This window comes from Eriocheir sinensis, chromosome 22, assembly GCF_024679095.1.
Source record: "Eriocheir sinensis breed Jianghai 21 chromosome 22, ASM2467909v1, whole genome shotgun sequence".
NCBI lineage: Eukaryota > Metazoa > Arthropoda > Malacostraca > Decapoda > Varunidae > Eriocheir > Eriocheir sinensis.
In genome coordinates this window covers 855,306-878,952 of record NC_066530.1, presented here as the reverse complement: position 1 = coordinate 878,952, position 23,647 = coordinate 855,306, and the positions used below count along the sequence as shown (strand labels likewise).

The following is a 23,647-nucleotide window of genomic DNA, read 5'->3' as shown; positions in this document are numbered from 1 at the left end:
ACTGCACTTCCCTACATTGAACTCCATCTGCCATTTATCCGCCCAGTCATATAATCTGTTGAGTTCACCTTGGAGAATACTAGCGTCCTGATCCGACTCAATTACTCTACCGATCTTGGTATCATCTGCAAATTTACTAACATCACTACTAATTCCTGTGTCTAAGTCATTGATATAAATAATAAACAAAAGTGGACCTAATACCGAACCTTGTGGGACCCCACTCGTAACATCCCCAGTCAGATCTTTTACCATTGATTTGCACTCTTTGCTTCCTATTGCTAAGCCACGCCTTGACCCAGTTCAAAACTTTACCCTCTACTCCGTGAGCCTGTAATTTAAGCAACAGTCGTTGGTGAGGAACTTTGTCCCGACACATAATCATGGAGGGCTCCATAGCTTGGAGGTCATTAGCTCCAACTCTGTTCGCTAATGACTGTGGCATCCAACCATATCACTAATATTACCTGACACTAAATCACCTATCATCTATTACGTCTAGATCCCCCTTTCCTTCCCTACTCAAGTCACTCCCGACCCACCCTAATGTCACTACTGTATACTACCACCACCACCACTACTACTACTACTACTATTACTACTACTACTACTCTAGTACTACTACTACTTCTACTACTACTACTACTACTACTACTACTACTACCACTACTGCGGTGACTCCATGGCCTCGCGCAGACTCCTGACGTTCATGTTATAAGAGGAGAGAGAGACGAGGAAGGCGTTAGATAAGGAAAATAATAAGAAATACATTGGAAGTACAAGAGAGAGAGAGAGAGAGAGAGAGAGAGAGAGAGAGAGAGAGAGAGAGAGAGAGAGAGAGAGAGAGAGAGAGAGAGAGAGAGATGATTCAAAAGCGGATGAGACAGATATGGAGAGGAGAAGAAAGAGGAGGAGAGAGAGGTGATAGGGAAAGGGAATAGCAGGAGAGGACACAAAAAAAGAAAAGAAAAAAAAAACATGAATAATAAAACAAAAGAGGAGGAGGAGAAAGTGAAAGAAAGGAAGTGAAAGTAATCCCCCTCTCTCTCTCTCTCTCTCTCTCTTGCAAAAACCGGATATGACGTCAAGATGTTGTACACACACACACACACACACACACACACACACAGTACGGAACGAAAGCGGAAAATTTAGACGAATAAGAAATATGAAATTGATTGATTGCTTGCTAGTTTATTGTTGCAAGTGAACTACAAAGGGAAGGGAGGAGCATGCCATCCCAACCCCCAGGCAGTACAGAGTGTGACTGTACAACTAAGGATGCATGTGGACGTAGCACCAGGAAGGAAACTAAAAAGATGCAATGGCAGGGGACAAGTGCTAAAAGAATAAAGGCCTTGAGTTAGTCAGGGGAGCAGACATAAGGGACTGAACATATGAACTACAGTCTAGCGGCAAATGCAGGATACTGAGTCACTGAGCACAGCTGAGAGAACGTTATTGTTAATGAAGCAGCCCACCAGCTCAGGCAGGTCCCAGTGGCCTGTGGGAGGTAGGCACTAGTAGCAGGGCATAGTGTGTGACCCCCTGGCCTGGCACACAAGCGGCAAGGTACAGGGTCAGCCCCACTGACTTCCCAGTAATATCTGTAGCCGCATCATCATAGGATGCACTAAGCCTGCCGTAAGTGTAGGTGCAGCTACTTGAGACCTGGGCATACTGAATGCTGGAGGGACTACCATCCTGACATTAAGGTTTTTTCGTGTTCGAGTTCGTATTTTGTGATTTTTTATATTTTTTTTATTCATTGTCAATTCCCCCAAAAAAGGAAGAAACAAGGAAACAATGAAAAGGAAGATACAGGGAAAGAGGAAAAGGTGGCAGGAGGAAAGTAGAGAACGAAGAAGAGAGAGGAAAAAGGGGATCGAGGGGTTCGGAGGATAAGGAAAACAGGAAAACAGGAAATTGATGAAACAAAGAAAAGATAAATTCAAGGAAACCGATATGATTCACAAGGAGGGAAAAAAAGACACTGACATTATACTAAACAACAAAGAGAATTGATTTGGTTATGCGGCGTTAGTTAGACCAAAGCGAAAAACAGTTCACAAGCTGCTCCTGAGTTTTGTGCTGGTAAAAAATGACGAAAATAATGAGAAGCAAAACTCTAGGAAGAGAGGAGAGGCAAGGACTGGAAGGCAAGGAGAAGAAGAGGGACAAAGAAATAAGAAGAAAAGGGAGAAGCAGAAAGGACGGCGAAAAGAATATGAGATGAGGAAGAAAACAACAGAGAGAGAGAGAGAGAGAGAGAGAGAGAGAGAGAGAGAGAGAGAGAGAGAGAGAGAGAGAGAGAGAGAGAGAGAGAGAGAGAGAGAGAGATTTACATAGATTTACATAGAAAATCAGACCACACAGACCCCATGGTCTGTCCTTAAACCTAAGTGATTTTACATTAATCAGAAGACTCCAAAACGTTGCACTTCTACTCTAGTTGATATTGAGTTGAAGGAAGTGACGGTCGAGCTTATTTTTGAAGGAGTCAATCGTGTTACACTGGACCACTGATGGTGGGAGCTTATTCCATTCTTCAACTACAACGTTGGTGAAGAAAAATTTGGTGCAGTCTGAATTTACTTGTCTACATCTGAGTTTTACGCCATTGTTCCTCGTGCGCAAAGTGTCATCGATCATAAACAATGTTGATCTGTCTACATTCGTGAAACCATTAAGTATTTTAAAACATTCGATCAATTTTCCTCGGAGGCGACGTTTCTCAAGAGAGAACATGTTAAGGGTAGAAAGCCTTTCTTCGTAGGATTTGTTGCGCAAGGAAGGGATAATTTTCGTTGCCCGACGCTGAACACCTTCTAATTTAGCAATATCCTTTGCATGGTGGGGAGACCAAAACTGTACCGCATATTCCAAGTGGGGTCTGACTAAACTGTTGTAGAGCGGGAGTATTACATCTTTATTCTTAAATAAAAAGTTTCTTTTAATGAAGCCCAAAATTCTGTTCGCTTTATTTGCTGCATCGATGCATAGCTGTGAGAATTTGAGGTTTGACGCTATTTTGATTGACCCCTCAAGTCCTTGAAGGACCTGAGAGAGAGAGAGAGAGAGAGGATTTGACTCTCTCTCTCTCTCTCTCTCTCTCTCTCTCTCTCTCCAGGTCCTTCAAGTTGGAACGAGGAGTAAGAGGTTTGATTACGAAATGCGCGGCGTTAAACTCAAAAGCGTTCAATGCGTGAGTGTAAAACATGCCAATAAAATCTAGACTTTGATGAAAAATAAAACATACAAAAAGTGAGTGTAAAACATGCCAATAAAATCTGAACTTTGACAAAAAATAAAATACATAGAAAGTGAAAACATGCCAATAAAATCTAGACTTTGATGAAAAATAAAACATACAAAAAGTGAGTGTAAAACATGCCAATAAAATCTAGACTTTGATGAAAAATAAAACATACAAAAAGTGAGTGTAAAACATGCCAATAAAATCTAGACTTTGATGAAAAATAAAACATACAAAAAGTGAGTGTAAAACATGCCAATAAAATCTAGACTTTGATGAAAAATAAAACATACAAAAAGTGAGTGTAAAACATGCCAATAAAATCTAGACTTTGATGAAAAAAAGTGTCAATAGCACAAAAACTGTGCTAGATCGGCGTCGCATGACCCTCCAACACACACCCAACAATTTGTATTATGCAACTAGGGTCTAAAATGGAAAATGCTGAGAAGCAAAGATGGCGCCATTATAAACACTTGCCTGCGCCACAACGGCCTGGGGCCGACCATCAGGCCCAACTATGCCCAGTACTAGCCCTACTATGAAGGCTTACCGGCGCCACAGGCCAAGACGTAAAAAAAACCCAGCTGACTTTGTTTATAATGCCATGTTGTAGGGTTCATCAGGGCTAACAAATGTTATTATACAATGTCATGTCTACAATGCGTGGGTAAGCCAGGAAAACAACTTGAAGAGAACAACAACAACAACAATAACAACAACTAGATGGACAATCTGTTGATCGGCGTCTGCGACGCCGCTAATAAAACAGACATAAAAAGCGAGTGGAAACGATGCTTTGTGTGTACCCCGATCCAGGCTTCAAGGGGGTTAGGCTTGTGGGGTGGCGGAAGGCGATGGCTGGCCCCGATTCAGGGGCGTGGCCCGTAGTCAGCCTCCGCCACGAGCCAGACTCCCCTGAAGCCTGGATCGGGGTGCACGAACAAGTTTAGTCCCCAGGAGGCGGACGCCCGATGGTAATGTTCGCCCATTCCTCATCCCCCAAGATGGTAGTGTTGGCGGGGCAGCGCTGGTCCAGCTCGGGGCTGAGGGAAGTTCCGGCCGCAGGCAACGGTGACCCAAGAAGCACCGCGAGAAATTATTACTCGTGGTGCTTCTTGAATCAGCGTTGACTGCGGCCTTCATCGTGGCTCACCGTGTGTGTGTGTGTGTGTGTGTGTGCAGGTGAAGAGAGTGTTGAGGTTCTAACGGCTGCTGGAGTATTCGCTCTCGTATCTTCGGAGCATGTCGTGGTCTTCATTCCCAAACTTTCAGCGAGCAGCGACCACTCCCGGCAGGACGAAGGCACAGAAGGCACTGAACAGGATGACTCGGTAGTGACTAAATATAAAATAGAGATAATAGAAGTCTGACTTTACGAAATTATGATTCTCCCTCCTCCTCCTCCCCCATTTCCAGGGGCTGTTCAACGACCCCGGTGATTGTTTGACCCTTCTTCCATGCTGTGATTGTGAGAAAAGCACTCATGAAAACCCTAATGACTTCTTTTTTAACCTTTGAAAATAGTTGCTGTGCGAGGTGGCAGCGTCTGGGAACACCAACCGATCCAAAGTTCCAACGTTGCCAGATTGTCGTACCCAGCCTCGTGTATGTTTGCCGATTTCCGACCCAAGAACTCTCTCTTTCACCCCAATAACTGGCTCCATGCATATTTATCGTAAAGATGGTTTGTGTTTCTTGGCAATAGTTATGGGCCAGAAACCGGTAAATACGATGCTCTGAGTACGATAATCCGGCAACGGTGATCCAAACGTTCGCTGGTGGTGACAGGACGCGCGCTTCCTCCAGTGTGATAACAAGTCCAGCGTGGCGTAGATCTGTTACCACGAGAAGAAGAGGAGAAGGAGAAGAGGAAGAGGAAGAAGAGGAAGGAAAGATTAAAGAAAAGAAGAAGAAAGGAAAAAGAAAAATTAAGAGAAAGGAAAAAGAAGATGAAAGAGAAAAAAGAAGAAGAGAAAGAGGAAAAAAGAAGAAGAAAGAGATTAAGAAGAAGAAAGAGATTAAAAAGAAGATGAAGAAAAGAAAAGAGAAAAACGAAAAAAAGAAGAGGAAAGAGAAGAAGATCGAAGAAGAAAGAAAAGAAAAAGAGAAAGGAAAAAGAAGATGAAAGAGGAAAAAAAGAGGGAAAAATAAGAAAGAGGAAAAAATAAGAAGAAAGAGATTAAGAAGAAGATGGAGAAAAGAAAAGGGAAGAACGAAAAAAAGAAGAGGAAAGAGAAGGAGATCGAAGAAGAAGAAGAAGAAAGGAAAAGAAAAGAAAAAGGAAAAAGAAGATGAAAGAGGAAAAAGAAGAGGAAAAAAAAGAAGAGAAAGAGGAAAAAATAAGAGGAAAGAGATTAAGAAGAAGATGATGATGAAGAAAAGAAAAAGGAAAAACGAAAAAAAGAAGATGAAAGAGAAGAAGATCGAAGAAGAAGAAGAAGAAGAAGAGAAAGAAAAAAGAAGATGAAAGAGGAAAAAGAAGAAGAGAAAGAAGAAGAGAAAGAGGAAAAAAGCAGGGGAAAGAGATTAAAAAGAAGAAGATGAAGAAAAGAAAAGGGAAAAACGAAAAAAAGAAGAGGAAAGAGAAGAAGATCGAAGAAGAAGAAGAAGAGAAAGGAAAAAGATGAAAAAGGAGAAGAAAAAAAAGAGGAGAAAGAGGAAAAAAGCAGAAGAAAGAGATTAAGAAGAAGAAGATGATGGAGAAAAGAAAAAAGGGAAAAAAAGGAAGAGGAAAGAAAAGAAGAAGAATAAAGGAAAAGAAAAAGAGAAAGGAAAAATAAAATAAAAATGGAGAAGAAAAAAAAGAGGAGAAAGAGGAAAAAAGAAGAAAGAGATTAAGAAGAAGATGATGATAGAGAAAAGAAGAGAAAAAGGAAAAAAGGAAGAGGAAAGAGAAGAAGAAGAAGAAAAAAGAAAAATAATTAGTTAAAGAAAAAGAGAGAGGGAAAATAAAAAGACTGAGAAGGAGAAAAGAAGGGAGAGAGAAAACGGAGGGAGGAAGAGAGGAAGACAGGAAGGAAAGAAGGAAATTCAAAGGAAAGAGAAAACAAAAACAAAAAAAGAAACCAAAGAGAAAAATGAAAATGAATATACGTATGAGACAGAGAGAGAGAGAGAGAGAGAGAGAGAGAGAGAGAGAGAGAGGGGGGGGAGGAAACCAAATGTTAAGAGTTCATCCATCTCTCTCTCTCTCTCTCTCTCTCTCTCTCTCTCTCTCTCTCTCTCTCTCTCTCTCTCTCTCTCTCTCTCTCTCTCTCTCTTATTTTCATTATTACTTTATTCATCATTTTACTCATTGCCCTTTTCCATTTCCTTTTCTCCTTATTATTGTGTTTATTATTATTGTTACTATTATTATTATTATTATTATTATTATTATTATTATTATTATTATTATTATTATTATTATTATTATTATTATTATTATTATTATTATTACTATTATTATTATTATTATTATTATTATTATTATTATTATTATTATTATTATTATTATTATTGTTATTATTTTTAGTATTATTATTATTATTATTATTATTAAATAGAAGGCGATTAGGAGTTAGAATCAGAAAGGAAGAAGAAGAAGGAGAGAGAGAGAGAGAGAGAGAGAGAGAGAGAGAGAGAGAGAGAGAGAGAGAGAGAGACAGAAGCGGATGCGAGGCAGATATGGAGAGAGGAGGAGAGGAAGAGATAAAAGAAGAGAAGGGGGAGAAGGAGGAGAAGAAAGAGGAGGAGGAGAAAGAGGAGGAGGAGGAGGAGGAGTGAAAATAGAGAAAAAACCTCAAGAGCAAAACAAAAGAGAAAGAGGAGGAAGAGAAGAAAGAAGGGAAAGAGACAGACAGGAAGGAAAGGGAATGAAGAAAGGGACGATAAAGAAGGAGGAGAGAGAAGGGAGGAGAGAAGACAACAGGAGAGGAAAAGAAGGAGGAGGAGGAGGGAAATGGAGAAAACCTCAAGAACAAAACAAAAGAGACAGAGGAGGAAGAGAAGAAAGAAGGAAAAGAGAAAGACAACAAGGAAAGGGAATGAAGAAAGGGGCGATAAAGAAGGAGGAGAGAAGACAACAGGAGAGGAACGGAGGAAAGGAAAGACAAGGAGAGGAAGGAAACAAAAGACGAATAAAGGAGACGAGACAAGAAAGAAGAGGAGAGAGAAACAAAGGAAAGAGAATTATGGAGGAACAGAAAGACGAAAGGAAGAGAAAGGGAACAACAATAAACACAGTAACAAGGAGAAAACGAAACGGAAATAGAAGAAGAAGAAAATGCTGAATAACATAATAATGAAAATGTAAGAAACAGAGAGAGAGAGAGAGAGAGAGAGAGAGAGAGAGAGAGAGAGAGAGAGAGAGAGAGAGAGAGAGAGAGAGAGAGAGAGAGAGAGAGAGAGAGATTCAAATTCAAATTCAAATTCAAATTCGTTTATTTCCACAGGGTAGTGGTTATTACACATAAAGGCAATATACATTTTTCTACAAGTCATCTTTCAGTATAATACATAACGTCTTGAATAGCATATCTTAAAACAAAAATGAAAAGAATTGTTGCAAAATGGTGATGAAATTACATAAGGTAATCATCATTATCTTCGATGAAAATGAAACATTCGTAAAAAGTGATTGCAAAGCATGCCTATGAGACCTAACCTTTGATGAAAATGAAACATACATAAAAAGTGATTGCAAAGCATGCCTATAAGACCTAACCTTTGATAAAAAAATAAGACATACATAGAAAGTGAGTGTAAAACGTGCCAATAAAATCTGAACTTTGACAAAAAATAAAATACATAGAAAGTGAGTGTAAAACATGCCAATAAAATCTGAACTTTGACAAAAAATAAAATACATAGAAAGTGAGTGTAAAACATGCCAATAAAATCTGAACTTTGACAAAAAATAAAATACATAGAAAGTGAGTGTAAAACATGCCAATAAAATCTGAACTTTGACAAAAAATAAAATACATAGAAAGTGAATGTAAAACATGCCAATAAAATCTGAACTTTGACAAAAAATAAAATACATAGAAAGTGAATGTAAAACATGCCAATAAAATCTAGACTTTGATGAAAAATAAAACATACAAAAAGTGAGTGTAAAACATGCCAATAAAATCTAGACTTTGATGAAAAATAAAACATACAAAAAGTGAGTGTAAAACATGCCAATAAAATCTAGACTTTGATGAAAAAGTGTCAATAGCACAAAAACTGTGCTAGATCGGCGTCGCATGACCCTCCAACACACACCCAACAATTTGTATTATGCAACTAGGGTCTAAAATGGAAAATGCTGAGAAGCAAAGATGGCGCCATCATAAACACTTGCCTGCGCCACAACGGCCTGGGGCCGACCATCAGGCCCAACTATGCCCACTACTAGCCCTACTATGAAGGCCTACCGGCGCCACAGGCCAAGACGTAAAAAAAACCCAGCTGACTTTGTTTATAATGCCATGTTGTAGGGTTCATCAGGGCTAACAAATGTTATTATACAATGTCATGTCTACAATGCGTGGGTAAGCCAGGAAAACAACTTGAAGAGAACAACAACAACAACAATAACAACAACTAGATGGACAATCTGTTGATCGGCGTCTGCGACGCCGCTAATAAAACAGACATAAAAAGCGAGTGGAAACGATGCTTTGTGTGTACCCCGATCCAGGCTTCAGGGGGGTTAGGCTTGTGGGGTGGCGGAAGGTGATGGCTGGCCCCGATTCAGGGGCGTGGCCCGTAGTCAGCCTCCGCCACGAGCCAGACTCCCCTGAAGCCTGGATCGGGGTGCACGAACAAGTTTAGTCCCCAGGAGGCGGACGCCCGATGGTAATGTTCGCCCATTCCTCATCCCCCAAGATGGTAGTGTTGGCGGGGCAGCGCTGGTCCAGCTCGGGGCTGAGGGAAGTTCCGGCCGCAGGCAACGGTGACCCAAGAAGCACCGCGAGAAATTATTACTCGTGGTGCTTCTTGAATCAGCGTTGACTGCGGCCTTCATCGTGGCTCACCGTGTGTGTGTGTGTGTGTGCAGGTGAAGAGAGTGTTGAGGTTCTAACGGCTGCTGGAGTATTCGCTCTCGTATCTTCGGAGCATGTCGTGGTCTTCATTCCCAAACTTTCAGCGAGCAGCGACCACTCCCGGCAGGACGAAGGCACAGAAGGCACTGAACAGGATGACTCGGTAGTGACTAAATATAAAATAGAGATAATAGAAGTCTGACTTTACGAAATTATGATTCTCCCTCCTCCTCTCCCATTTCCATGGGCTGTTCAATGACCCCGGTGATTGTTTGACCCTTCTTCCATGCTGTGATTGTGAGAAAAGCACTCATGAAAACCCTAATGACTTCTTTTTTAACCTTTGAAAATAGTTGCTGTGCGAGGTGGCAGCGTCTGGGAACAGCAACCGATCCAAACCAACGTTGCCAGATTGTCGTACCTAGCCTCGTATGTTTGCCGATTTTCGACCCAAGAACTATCTCTTTCACCCCAATAACTGGCTCCATGCATATTTATCGTAAAGATGGTTTGTGTTTCTTGGCAATAGTTATGGGCCAGAAACCGGTAAATACGATGCTCTGAGTACGATAATCCGGCAACGGTGATCCAAACGTTCGCTGGTGGTGACAGGACGCGCGCTTCCTCCAGTGTGATAACAAGTCCAGCGTGGCGTAGATCTGTTACCACGAGAAGAAGAGGAGGAGAAGAGGAAGAAAATAGGAAAAGATTAAAGAAAAGAAGAAGAAAGGAAAAGAAAAAGAGAAAGAGGAAAAGAGGAGGAAAGAGATTAAAGAAAAGAAGATGAAAGGAAAAGAAAAAGAAAAAGAGGAAAGATATTAAAGAAAAGAAGAAGAAGAAGAAGAGGAAGAGGAAGAAGAGGAAGAAAAGAGAAAGGAAAAGATTAAAGAAAAGAAGAAGAAAGGAAAAGAAAAAGAGAAAGAGGAAAGAGATTAAAGAAAAGAAGAAAGGAAAAGAAAAAGAGAAAGGAAAAAGAAGATGAAAGAGGAAAAAGAAGAAGAGGAAGAGGAAAAAAGAAGAAGAAAGAGATTAAGAAGATGAAGAAAAAAAAGAGAAAGAAAAAAAAAGAAGAGGAAAGAGAAGAAGATCGAAGAAGAAGAAGAAGAAAGGAAAAGAAAAAGAGGAAAAAGAAAAGATGAAAGAGGAAAAAGAAAAGAAAAGAGGAAAGAGAAGAGAAAGAGGAAAAGAGAAGAAAAAAGAGGAAAAACGAAGAAAGAGATTAAGAAGATGATGGAGAAAAGAAAAGAGAAAAAGGAAAAAAAGAAGATGAAAGAGGAAAAAAGAAGAGAAAGAGGAAAAAAGAAGAAGAAAGATTAAGAAGAAGATGAAGAAAAAAAAGAAAAACGAAAAAAAGAAGAGGAAAGAAGAAGATCGAAGGGTAAAAGGAATAAGAGAAAGGAAAAATAAGATGAAAGAAGAAAAAAAGAGGAGAAAGAGGAAAAAAGAAGAAAGAGATTAAGATGATGATGATGATGGAGAAAAGAAAAGAGAAAAAGGAAAAAAAAATAAGAGAAGAGAAGATCGAAGAAGAAGAAGAAGAAGAAGAGAAAGGAAAAAGAAGATGAAAGAGGAGAAGAAAAAAGAAAAAGAGGAGAAAGAGGAAAAAGGAGAGAAAGAGGAAAAGAAGAGAAAGAGGAAAAAGCAGAAGAAAGAGATTAAGAAGAAGATGATGGAGAAAAGAAAAGAGAAAAACGAAAAAAAGAAGAGGAAAGAGAAGAAGATCGAAGAAGAAGAAGAGAAAGGAAAAAGAAGATGAAAGAGGAGAAGAAAAAAAGAAAAAGAAGAGAAAGGAAAAAAAGAGAGAGAGATTAAGAAGAATAAGATGATGGAGAAAAGAAAAGAGAAAAGGGAAAAAAGGAAGAGGAAAGAGAAGAAGAAGAAGAAAAAAGAAAAATAATTAGTTAAAGAAAAAGAGAGGGAAAATAAAAAGACTGAGAAGGAGAAAAGAAGGGAGAGAGAAAACGGAGGGAGGAAGAGAGGAAGACAGGAAGGAAAGGAGGAAATTAAAAGGAAAGAGAAAACAAAAACAAAAAAAGAAACCAAAGAGAAAAATGAAAATGAATATACGTATGAGAGAGAGAGAGAGAGAGAGAGAGAGAGAGAGAGAGAGAGAGAGAGAGAGAGAGAGGATGAAACCAGATAATAAGAGTTCATCTCTCTCTCTCTCTCTCTCTCTAATAACACATAATTACGCCCATAAATAATAATGCACATAAAATTCACACACACACACACACACACACACACACACACACACACACACACACTCCGGGAGCTCAATCGGTAGAGCGCCGCGCTGCAATGCTTCACGGCCAAAGAGGCGGCGGCTCGAGCCCCGCTCAGGCCGGATTCTTTCCGTTGACTAGGAATGGTTACTGTCCCCCATTGAGCAAGGGTGATGGGGTGTGTGAGGTCCTGGCAGTACCCAGAGATCCGCGATAATGAACACTTGCTCACGTCGGGAGGGTACATGCTGGCGAGAGCGAGTCCAGCTCGTGATCAGGCCGTGGTGAATTACACACACACACACACACACACACACACACACACACACACACACACACACACACACACACACACACACACACACACACACACACACACACACACACACACACACACACCACACACACACACACACACTACCACCACAAACACACCACGAAAATGATAATAAATATATCTTCGTAAACCAGACGTTCTACCTGACAACTATTTTGGGATGGATTAGAATTTACCTGTATGTGTGTGTGTGTGTGTGCAGCAGACCCAGTCAGCACGTCAGGAAATGCGTCGTAGGAAATGTGCCGCGTCCTTTTTCGGAGCAATACGTATGAGCAAGATATCTCTCAGTGTTTACAATCAATGCCCCGCCCCTCACAGCAGCCCACGCAACACGTCAGGAAATGCGTCGTAGGAAATGTGCCGCGCCCTTTTTCGGAGCAATACGTATGCGCAAGATATCTATCACTCGTTATTAGGGCCGCATTTTAAAACATTTTGTCACCCAAGTAGGCTACACATATTTGACAAGGCTTTCGTTGTAGTTTTGGGCATTTCCAGGAGTAGTTTTATGACCCTGGTGGTAGTGTGACCTTTCTTCTGTACCGTGAACCCCCCAAAACGCTCATTAGAACCCGACTGATCCCTCTCCGACCTTTAGAAACAGCTGATGTGAGAAGCGAAAGAGTCTTACAAAACCGACCTTTGTTATCAGTGCCCCGCCCCGTGCAGCAGACCCGTACATTTTTTTTTTCTTTTTTTGCAGTAAAGGAAACAACACAAGGGCAAAAAAAAAGAAGAGAAACAATAATGAATATAATGCCTCTCTCTTCGGAATGACCTCTCTCTTATTTTCATTATTACTTTATTCATCATTTTCTTCATTCCATTTTTCCGTGTCCTTTTCTCCTTATTATTATTATTATTATTATTATTATTATTATTATTATTATTATTATTATTATTATTATTATTATTATTATTATTATTATTATTATTATTATTATTATTATTATTATTATTATTATTATTATTATTATTATTATTATTATTATTATTATTATTATTATTATTATTATTATTATTATTATTATTATTATTATTATTATTATTATTATTATTATTATTATTATTATTATTATTATTATTATTATTATTATTATTATTATTATTATTATTATTATTATTATTATTATTATTATTATTATTATTATTATTATTATTATTATTATTATTATTATTATTATTATTATTATTATTATTATTATTATTATTATGCTATAGGAGTTAGAATCAGAAAAGAAGAAGAAGAAGAAGAAGAGAGAAGAGAGAGAGAGAGAGAGAGAGAGAGAGAGAGAGAGAGAGAGAGAGAGAGAGAGAGAGAGAGAGAGAGAGAGAGAGAGAGAGAGAGAGAGAGAGAGAGAGAGAGAGAGAGAGAGAGAGAGAGAGAGAGAGAGAGAGTTCAGAAGCGGATGCGAGGCAGATATGGAGAGGAGGAGAGGGAGAGATAAAAGAAGAGAAGGGGGAGAAGGAGGAGGAGAAAGAGGAGGAGGAGGAGGAGGAGGGAAAATAGAGAAAAAACCTCAAGAATAAAACAAAAGAGACAGAGGAGGAAGAGAAGAAAGAAGGGAAAGAGAAAGACAGCAAGGAAAGGGAATGAAGAAAGGGGCGATAAAGAAGGAGGAGAGAGAAGGGAGGAGAGAAGACAACAGGAGCGGAACGGAGGAAAGGAAAGACAAGGAGAGGAAGGAGACAAAAGACGAATAAAGGAGGCGAGACAAGAAAGAAGTGGAGAGAGAAACAAAGGAAAGAGAATTATGGAGGAACAGAAAGACGAAAGGAAGAGAAAAGGAACAACAATAAACACAGTAACAAGGAGAAAACGAAACGGAAATAGAAGAAGAAGAAAATGATGAATAACATAATAATGAAATGGGATAATAGACATGAGAGAGAGAGAGAGAGAGAGAGAGAGAGAGAGAGAGAGAGAGAGAGAGAGAGAGAGAGAGAGAGAGAGAGAGAGAGAGAGAGAGAGAGAGAGAGAGAGAGAGAGAGAGACAGAGAGAGAGAGAGAGAGAGAGAGAGAGAGAGAGAGAGAGAGAGAGAGAGAGAGAGAGAGAGAGAGAGAGAGAGAGAGAGAGAGAGAGAGAGAGAGAGAGAGAGAGAGAGAGAGAGAGAGAGAGAGAGAGAGAGAGAGAGAGAGAGAGAGAGAGAGAGAGAGAGAGAGAGAGAGAGAGAGAGATGCAGGAAGTGTAGAAGCAGGCTATCTCCATTTCTTGAAGCCGGTTGTAAAATTGGTATCCTATCATTTAGTACATATAGATGTCATATTTATCACGTGATGTTCAAATTCACCTTCACACAGCATAACACATTCACATCAGATAACATGTTTTTTTTTCGTCGTGTCCGTGTCATGTCATATCCTCATAATCACATCACACTCATATTGATAACAGCCTGTCACATCCCAGTCATATGGTGGCTAGTCATATTCATTCCTTACTCATATCATATAACCTCATTGTATTCATGTTCATATCATGAATTCTTATCTTTTACGTCTATATTCATATCCATGTTACATGTTTATACTCATAGAATTGTATCATGTTATTTGTATTCATTTCCGCATTATGTATTATAGGCACGGCATATTTAAAGAATCATATCAAATTCATATTATATTCTTTATTAATTATTTGTACCATATACATATGCATGTCACATAGTCACATTCCTATCATAGGGCATCACTTTCATATATTCACATCAAAGAATATTCACATATAATACATGGGTAGTACAGGCTATTTTGTAAACTATATTATTGGCTGTTTTAATGCCGGCTAAACCCTCATCCTCCTTTATTTAATACATCCGTTCTGGATTTTAAACCCACTGGCTGTACTAACGATACTTGTCCGACAGTACTGAACACACAGCAATGTGTCCACTTGTCCTGCGGCTTCTGAGGGCACGCAGCCACATGGCGGACAGCTTCTGGTCTTGGGGAAGGAAAACACGCTCACTTTGGGTCCTGTTTTGAAGTTTGCCTCACAGTAAGGCACACAGCACATGTATGGCATGATTGTCTTAGTAAGAGGCACAGATAATGTTGATGTTTCCAAGTTTTTAATGTTTTCGCCGCCAGTAATGCACGAAACCGACAGCGTGACCTCCCCCGACCACAGCTGACCCGCCCGTTAGTGACTGAAGTGTGGTAAAAGGGCGGCGGACGACACCACCGACAGAACAGGTCCAGCCAATGGTCCCAAGGGCAAGAGAGAGAGAGAGAGAGAGAGAGAGAGAGAGAGAGAGAGAGAGAGAGAGAGAGAGACTTTTCTCTTTTTTCTTCTTCTTTTCTTCGTCTTTTTCGTCTTCTTCGTCTTCGTCTTTTTCGTCTTCGTCTCCATCTCGTTCATCTTCTCGTCATCATTCTCAGCACACGTCAGCGCCTCAACGTCCCCATGGCCGCGTACACACGTGATAAACTGTTTCGTGTCCCCTCAAGTCCCCGTCTAACGAACAAAGCAGGGAACCTCGTCATAAGTCTCCTCCTCCTCCTCCTCCTCTTCTTCTTTTTCATCTTCGTCCTCCAGCTCCCCTTCCCGCAAGCGAAGTGATTCAGTATAGACACCAATCCACTAATCAATGGGGCCATACGCTGGGGATGCGTCGTCTCGCCCACCTTACAGATATCGGCAGGAGTTATTTCTCGAAGACCCGACCGCCACTGGGACAGCCTTCCTGCAGGAGTAGTTTGCTCGAAAACGATAATTTTCTTTCAGGATCGCACTTTGCTGCGTCACGGGTGAAGTTAACGTGCCCGCGCGTATGTACGTACAAAAGTGGTTTAGTCTGTGCCGCAGGTCACTCAAGTGGTGACGAACGGATTAACACTGTCGCTAAAGCAGGCAGCCTCGTGATGAACCGACAGGCTTTTGCTGCCATGTTCTCACGCTTGCTCCTCATCTCCCTCTTCCATTCCCTTCTCCCTTACCGCGGCTTCCTCACGTTTTCAAAGGGCTCGTACAGGCTGTTCTCGACCACCTCGGTCCTGCGGGTGTTGTCCACGGTCTCGTACAGGCTGTTCTCGACCACCTCGGTCCTGCGGGTGTTGTCCACGGTCTCGTACAGGCTGTTCTCGACCACCTCGGTCCTGCGGGTGTTGTCCAAGGTCTCGTACAGGCTGTTCTCGACCACCTCGGTCCCGCGGGTGTTGTCCAAGGTCTCGTACAGGCTGTTCTCGACCACCTCGGTCCTGCGGGTGTTGTCCACGGTCTCGTACAGGCTGTTCTCGACCACCTCGGTCCTGCGGGTGTTGTCCAAGGTCTCGTACAGGCTGTTCTCGACCACCTCGGTCCTGCGGGTGTTGTCCACGGTCTCGTACAGGCTGTTCTCGACCACCTCGGTCCCGCGGGTGTTGTCCAAGGTCTCGTACAGGCTGTTCTCGACCACCTCGGTCCTGCGGGTGTTGTCCAAGGTCTCGTACAGGCTGTTCTCGACCACCTCGGTCCCGCGGGTGTTGTCCACGGTCTCGTACAGGCTGTTCTCGACCACCTCGGTCCTGCGGATGTTGTCCACGGTCTCGTACAGGCTGTTCTCGACCACCTCGGTCCTGCGGGTGTTGTCCACGGTCTCGTACAGGCTGTTCTCGACCACCACGCTCTCGCTGGCGGACGGGACACCTTGGAATCGCATCCTTACATCTGTGGGTGAGGCGAGGACATGCTGGGACTGATAACAGTAATACTGCTACTACTACTACTACTACTACTACTACTATGATAACTACTGCTACGACTATTATTACTACTAATACTAATACTACTGCTACTACTGCTGCTTTTTACTAAACTCTCTCTCTCTCTCTCTCTCTCTCTCTCTCTCTCTCTCTCTCTCTCTCCACACACACACACACACACACACACACACACACACACACACACAGTTTTCCATACAGAAGCATAACAACATGGAACGGACTTGACAAGGAGACTGTGTGTGCAAAAACGATTCATGAATTTAAAGCCAAACTGGATAATAAGCGTTATGGAGACGGGACAGCACGAGCCTAGTACGGCTCTTTTCCTGTATTTCACAACTAGGTAGGTAAATACAACTAGGTAAATACACACACACACACACACACACGCACACACACACACACACACACACACACACACACACACACACACACACACACACACACACACACACACACACACACACACACCCACACACACACACACACACACACACACACACACACACACACACACACACACACACACACACACACACACACACACACACACTACTGGAGAAGTAGTTAGCGGGATTTTTTTATTTCATTTGTTTTCGCACTTGAGCTGCTTTCTCCTCTGGAGAGAGAGAGAGAGAGAGAGAGAGAGAGAGAGAGAGAGAGAGAGAGAGAGAGAGAGAGAGAGAGAGAGAGAGAGAGAGAGAGAGAGAGAGAGAGAGAGAGAGAGAGAGAGAGAGAGAGAGAGAGAGAGAGAGAGAGAGAGAGAGAGAGAGAGAGAGAGAGAGAGAGAGAGATTTACCTGGATTTCCCCTTCGCTGCCGGTAACACTTGATGACCACCACTAGCAGAACAACAACAACAGCAACACCAATCATCACCGGCACGACTATGATGGCGATGGTGGTGGTGGTGGTGGTGGTGGTGGTGGTTGTAGGGGTGGTGGTGGTGGTGGTGGTGGTTGTAAAGGTGGTGGTGCAGTTTATCAATGAGGGGTTTTGTGTTGTGTTTCCTTCTACAGTGCATGGCTCCGGGTGACCTAATCTCCACCTTGAGGGCCCCTGAGCAGCAACATTAACATTCATGGGATCGCGGAAGCCTCCTCTGCGGCACTTAAGAGCACAATCACCAATCTTTACTATAAACACAAGATAGTTATCACTGTTGGTGTCATCGTTCATCATTCTCCATACACGTGCCGCCAACCTCCACCACTGTGCGTGCCGAGGGAAGCAAGTGTTGTCCAGCGTGAACCAGGCGTCGTGCTGCCAGGCATCGCCCGCCGCCACGAGCATGACGCCCCTGAAGCCTGGATCAGGGCTCATGTAGAAGACGGTGCCCCAGTCGTGCGACTTATTTTGCACGGTGGTAATGTTCGCCCATTCCTCATCCCCCGAGATGGTAATACTGGCGGGGCAGCGCGTGTCCGGGGCGGGGCTGGAGGAAGCTCCGACTGCAGGAAAATATGTCTTAAGAAGCATCGCGAGTAAGGACAGTGAAGCCTTCATCGTGGCTCACCGTGTGTGTGCGTGTGTGCGTGTGTGTGTGTGTGTGTGTGTGTGTGTGTGTGTGTGTGCAGGGGAAGAGAGTGTTGAGTCTTGAGTGTTGAGCTTCTACAGACTGCTGAAGTGTTCACTCTCGTATCTTAGCAGCGAGTCGAGGTCTCCCTTTAATTTACCAGCTAGGAGAGACAACTCAGCGAGCAGCAACCACTCACGGCAGGACGAGAGACACTCGGGAGAACTGGTTGTGCCGGTTTGTGTGACTCTTAGATACTTTTCCTACGGTTTCCAGATAGGTGACAGGATGTTACGTGCGTGACTGCCTGTAGTTCACGCCTCGGCACAACTTAATCCTGGCTCCAATTACGACTATTTTTCGATGCCACGGAGATCAACCGGGTTTCCACGGGTGAGTTTCTCTGTTGAAGGTGCAGGAGCTGTAAAACTATCACTGGAATCACAGGACAGTCCGTGAAAATCTCAGCAACTTGTGATAAAGGCTTTTCAAACAGGCAAAAACTGAGGCGCTGATACATTTAAAAATACACTTCTGTCTTTCTGGCAGCAGACGAAGAGAAGTAATCAGAAAGCATGGAGACGAAAGGGAAGAGAGAAGAAGAAAAGAATACAAAGGAAAAGAAAGAAGAACGAGGGAGGAAGAAGAATAACAAGAAGAAATTAAAGAATAAGAATAAGAGGCAAACAAAAGAAGGAAAAAATCAGAAAAGAATGGAGGAGAAAGAAAGCATGAAGAGAGAGAGAGAGAGAGAGAGAGAGAGAGAGAGAGAGAGAGAGAGAGAGAGAGAGAGAGAGAGAGAGAGAGAGAGAGAGAGAGAGAGAGAGAGAGAGAGAGAGAGAGAGAGAGAGAGAGAGAGAGAGAGAGAGAGAGAGAGAGAGAGAGAGAGAGAGGTGAAGAAACAAGGGAAATATAGGAGATAATGAAAGTCTAAGTGTGTGTGATACGAAGTTATGACTCCTCCTCCTCCTTCTCCTCCTCCTCCTCCTCCTCCTCCTCGATTGCTCAGCAAACTACTGGCGCACGGTATCTCGGGTAACATTCACAATTGGCTTGCGGACTGGCTCCCTGAGCGGAAACAGAGTAGTTCTAAACGGTGTTACATCTAACTGGCTCGATGTCAGAAGCGGCGTACCTCAAGGATCAGTGTTTGGCCCCATGCTCTTCTTAATTTATGTTAATGATATCGATGATGGACTCACTTGCAAAGTATCAAAATTTGCTGATGACACAAAAATTGCTTGTAAAGTAACTGCGACACTCGACGAAGAAGCTTTACAATCAGATCTAGATCGACTTTCACGTTGGGCCAATCAATGGCAAATGAAATTTAACGTTGACAAATGTAAAGTGTTGCACATCGGAAAAAATAACAATCGCGTTCGGTACGTAATGAATGGCCAACAACTTTCTGCAGTAAGTAAAGAAAAGGATCTTGGAATCACTATATCAAGCGATTTAAAGCCCGGTCAGCATTGTTCAGAGGTAGTTAAAACTGCAAACAAATTGGTTGGCTTCATCGGACGAGTCTTTAATAATAAATCGGAAAAAGTAATATTAAAACTGTATAATTCATTGGTTCGACCCCGTCTGGAGTACTGTGTACAGTTTTGGTCTCCCTACTACAGAAAAGACATAGAAAAGTTGGAACGGGTCCAACGAAGAGTAACAAAGATGATTCCTAGGTTGAGAAATTTGTCATATGAACAAAGGCTTAAAGAAGTAAATTTATTCAGCCTATCAAAACGAAGAATGCGAGGCGATCTAATAGAAGTGTTTAAAATGTTTAAAGGATTCAGTGATATTAATGCGGAAGATTACTTTACAATTGATCGATCAAATAGAACAAGAAGAAATCACAATTTGAAGATAAGTGGTAAAAGATTCTCGTTGCATGAAGCTAAACACTTCTTCAATCGAGTTGTTAATGTTTGGAACTCTCTACCTTGTGATGTCGTTGATAGTACAACAGTTACGGCCTTCAAGAATAGATTAGACAAGTGTTTTGAATTCAACCAGCAACTAAGATATTACTCATTGTCGTAATAACGTTAAGTTCTTTCGAATACTTGTGTCCTTGTCCGCTTTTGTCGCCCGCTTAGTGGTAGCAGTAATGGTAGTTCTTTCCTCTTTCCTACATAATTTCCATGCAGTTTTTCCATGCTGCAGGGTTCTTTTTCCTGTCCTGCCAGCTTTGGCTGGAGGGATGGGGGGTGGGGAGGAGCCTTCGCCTTTGCTGTCCTTCATCTTCCACCTTTGATTAGATAGTTAGTGTAGCTTGTCACAAACAACCTCGTAAGGACCAACAGGTCTGCTGTTGTTTGTTCTTCCTTTGTGTTTCTTTGTGATCCTCACTCGTATTTAATGGAATAGTGAAATTTGGATGTCAGTTCCGGAGACTTTACTAACGCTCGTCAAGCTAATCCAATTTCTCTCTCTCTCTCTCTCTCTCTCTCTCTCTCTCTCTCTCTCCGGCCTTTTCCGTCTTCATATAATTAATGGCGCGTCTTATTCCCTTATAGTTTCGCTCAGTAAGTTTGTTGATCGTGTTTCTTTCTTTGTTTAGTTTTTCTCTTCTCTAGTTTCTGCGTCCCATATGTTCTGTGCCTGGCTGTCTGTTCCTCTTGGTCCACGCGGCATCAACAGGTGTTATTCGTAAACTCTCTCGGTTCTCCTATGATTAATTTCACGTCTCATTCCCTCTAATCTTCGTTCGGTTAATCTTCTTCAGAGTGTATTCGTGAACTCCCAAGAAGGGGTCGGGCAACCTTTCCCTACAAGCCCATATACTCAAGCGATGCGGCTCCCAGGAAACACATATTTGATACCGTTCTCGTGGGAGTTTGGGTCATTTCCAGGGATTGCTTAAAGACCCTGGTGATAATTTGACCCTTCTCCTGTACCCTGAACGTGATGAAACCCTCATGAAAACCCGATTAATGACCTTTTCGTCCTTTGGAACTTGTTAACATGAGAGGGTGAGAGAACACCCTCCCTGGAGACAACAAAGGCGTGCTGGTGACAGGATGTGTGTCCGCTGCCGATAACATGAGAGAAACTATTTACTACCACAAGAAGGAGATGATGATGATGATGATGATGATGATGAAATAGAAGAAAGAAAAAGAGAGAGAGGAAATAAGAGGAAGAAAGAAGTTGAAAAAAGGAAGAGAGGAAGAGAAAAAAAAAGAGAAGAAGAAAAGAAGAAGGAGAATTAAGGAGAAGGAAGAGGAAAAGAAAAAGGAGGAGCAAGAGGGAGAAAGAAGAAGGAAAAGAAGAAAGAAAAAGAAAAAAGAAAAAGGAAAGAGAAAAACGAAAAAGAAGAAGGGAAACAAAAATAAGAAAAAGAGAAGAGAAGAAAACGAAGAAAATAAAATGAAAATAAAAAGAGGAAAAGAAAGAAGACGAAAGAAAAGAGGTAGAAGAAGAAGAAGAAGAAGCAGAAGAAGAAGAAGAAAAAGAAGAAGCAGAAGAAGAAGAAGAAGAAGCAGAAGAAGAAGCAGAAGAAGAAGAAGAAGAAGAAGAAGAAGAAGAAGAAGAAGAAGAAGAAGAAGAAGAAGAAGAAGAAGAAGAAGAAGAAGAAGAAGAAAAAGAAGGAGACGAAATAGAAGAAGCAGAAGAAGAAGAAGAAGAAGAAGAAGAAGAAAAAAAAGAAAAAGAAGAAGAAGAAGAAGAAGCTAAGAAGACTCTGCCATCAGTCTCATAATCTAACCATTGGAGTCACTTAGGAAGGAAAAAAAAAATCATATCACCATCAGAGCGAGTCGCCTTCCAGTCCGTATATTATCTCTGCGTAATTACGAACAGGGCAACAGGTCATTACTAGGGGTCATTAGGGAAGAACATGTGTGTGTGTGTGTGTGTGTGTGTGTGTGTGTGTGTGTGTGTGTGTGTGTGTGTGTGAAAATAATGAGACAAAAAGGAAGGAGAGGAGGAGAGAGAAGACGGAGGAATATGAAGAGAGGAAGGAAGAAAGGAGAGAAGAAGGAGGGAGAGAGAAAAGAGAAGAGAACGAACGGAGGAAAGGAAGGAAAGGAGGAAAGGGGAAGAAGAGGAAGGAAGGAAAGGAGGAAATTAAAAGAAGGGAGAAAACGAAAAAAAAACGAAAAAAAAATTAAAATGAATATACGTAAGAGAGAGAGAGAGAGAGAGAGAGAGAGAGAGAGAGAGAGAGAGAGAGAGAGAGAGAGAGAGAGAGAGAGAGATGTTTATTGGCCATAAGGTTTGAGAAATTGTATACAATATGAATATGAATACATAATGAATGTACTTATGAGAGAGAGAGAGAGAGAGAGAGAGAGAGAGAGAGAGAGAGAGAGAGAGAGAGAGAGAGAGAGAGAGAGAGAGAGAGAGAGAGAGAGAGAGAGAGAGAGAGAGAGAGAGAGAGAGAGAGAGAGAGTTGACAAGGCTTTCGTAGTAGTTGTGGGCATTTCCAGGGGTAGTTTTGTGACCCTGGTGACAGCTTGACCTTTCCTCTGTACCGTGAACCTAACAAAACACACATTTGACAAGGCTTTCGTAGTAGTTGTGGGCATTTCCAGGGGTAGTTTTGTGACCCTGGTGACAGCTTGACCTTTTCTCTGTACCGTGAACCTAACAAAACACACATTTGACAAGGCTTTCGTAGTAGTTGTGGGCATTTCCAGGGGTAGTTTTGTGACCCTGGTGACAGCTTGACCTTTCCTCTGTACCGTGAACCTAAGAAAACACACATTTGACAAAGCTTTCGTAGTAGTTGTGGGCATTTCCAGGGATAGTTTTGTGACCCTGGTGGTAGTTCGACCCTTCCTCAGTACTGTGAACCTAAGAAAACACACATTTGACAAGGCTTTCCTAGGAGTTGTGGGCATTTCCAGGGGTAGTTTTGTGACCCTGGTGGTAGTTCGACCTTTCCTCTGTACCGTGAACCTAAGAAAACACACATTTGACAAGGCTTTCCTAGGAGTTGTGGGCATTTCCAGGGGTAGTTTTGTGACCCTGGTGGTAGTTCGACCTTTCCTCTGTACCGTGAACCTAAGAAAACACACATTTGACAAGGCTTTCCTAGGAGTTGTGGGCATTTCCAGCAGGGTAGTTCTGTGACCCTGGTGGTAGTTTGACCTTTCCTCTGTACCGTGAACATAAGAAAACACACATTTGACAAGGCTTTCCTAGGAGTTGTGGACATTTCCAGGGGTAGTTTGGTGACCCTGGTGACAGCTTGACCCTTCCTCTGTACCGTGAACCTAAGAAAACACACATTTGACAAAGCTTTCGTAGTAGTTGTGGGCATATCCAGGTGTTGTTTTGTGACCCTGGTGGTAGTTCGACCTTTCCTCTGTACCGTGAACCTAAGAAAACACACATTTGCCAAGGCTTTCGTAGAAGTCATGGGCATATCCAGGTGTTGTTTTGTGACCCTGGTGACAGTTTGACCTTTCCTCTGTACCGTGAACATAAGAAAACACACATTTGACAAGGCTTTCCTAGGAGTTGTGGGCATTTCCAGGGGTAGTTTGGTGACCCTGGTGACAGCTTGACCCTTCCTCTGTACCTTCAGCCTAAAAAAAAATCACTTACAAAAACTCGACTGAACTTTATTTTGCTCTT

At 42.0% G+C, this 23,647-nt stretch overlaps 1 protein-coding gene across 50 annotated transcripts; it reads right to left on the bottom strand.

Moving 5' to 3' along the window:
• Positions 1–15,147: 15,147 nt before the first annotated feature.
• LOC127001880 (uncharacterized) lies at positions 15,148–18,753 on the bottom strand. 50 transcript variants are annotated; one of them, XM_050867104.1, is made up of 5 exons: positions 17,343–18,753; positions 16,441–16,487; positions 16,339–16,389; positions 16,237–16,287; positions 15,148–16,185 (listed from the first exon to the last, which is right to left on the bottom strand). In XM_050867104.1, exons 1-5 carry the CDS (start codon positions 18,046–18,048, stop codon positions 15,775–15,777), a joined length of 1,266 nt encoding a protein of 421 aa, XP_050723061.1. In that variant the 5' UTR covers positions 18,049–18,753; the 3' UTR covers positions 15,148–15,774. The 50 variants fall into 50 exon arrangements, with proteins under 50 accessions (XP_050723061.1, XP_050723073.1, XP_050723071.1 ...); XM_050867116.1 differs by having other exon boundaries at positions 15,148–15,879; positions 15,931–15,981; positions 16,084–16,134; positions 16,237–16,487; positions 17,343–18,751; XM_050867114.1 differs by lacking the exons at positions 16,237–16,287; positions 16,339–16,389 and adding an exon at positions 16,288–16,338 and having other exon boundaries at positions 15,148–16,083; positions 16,135–16,185; positions 16,390–16,487; positions 17,343–18,751.
• Between the last annotated feature and the right edge of the window lie 4,894 nt (positions 18,754–23,647).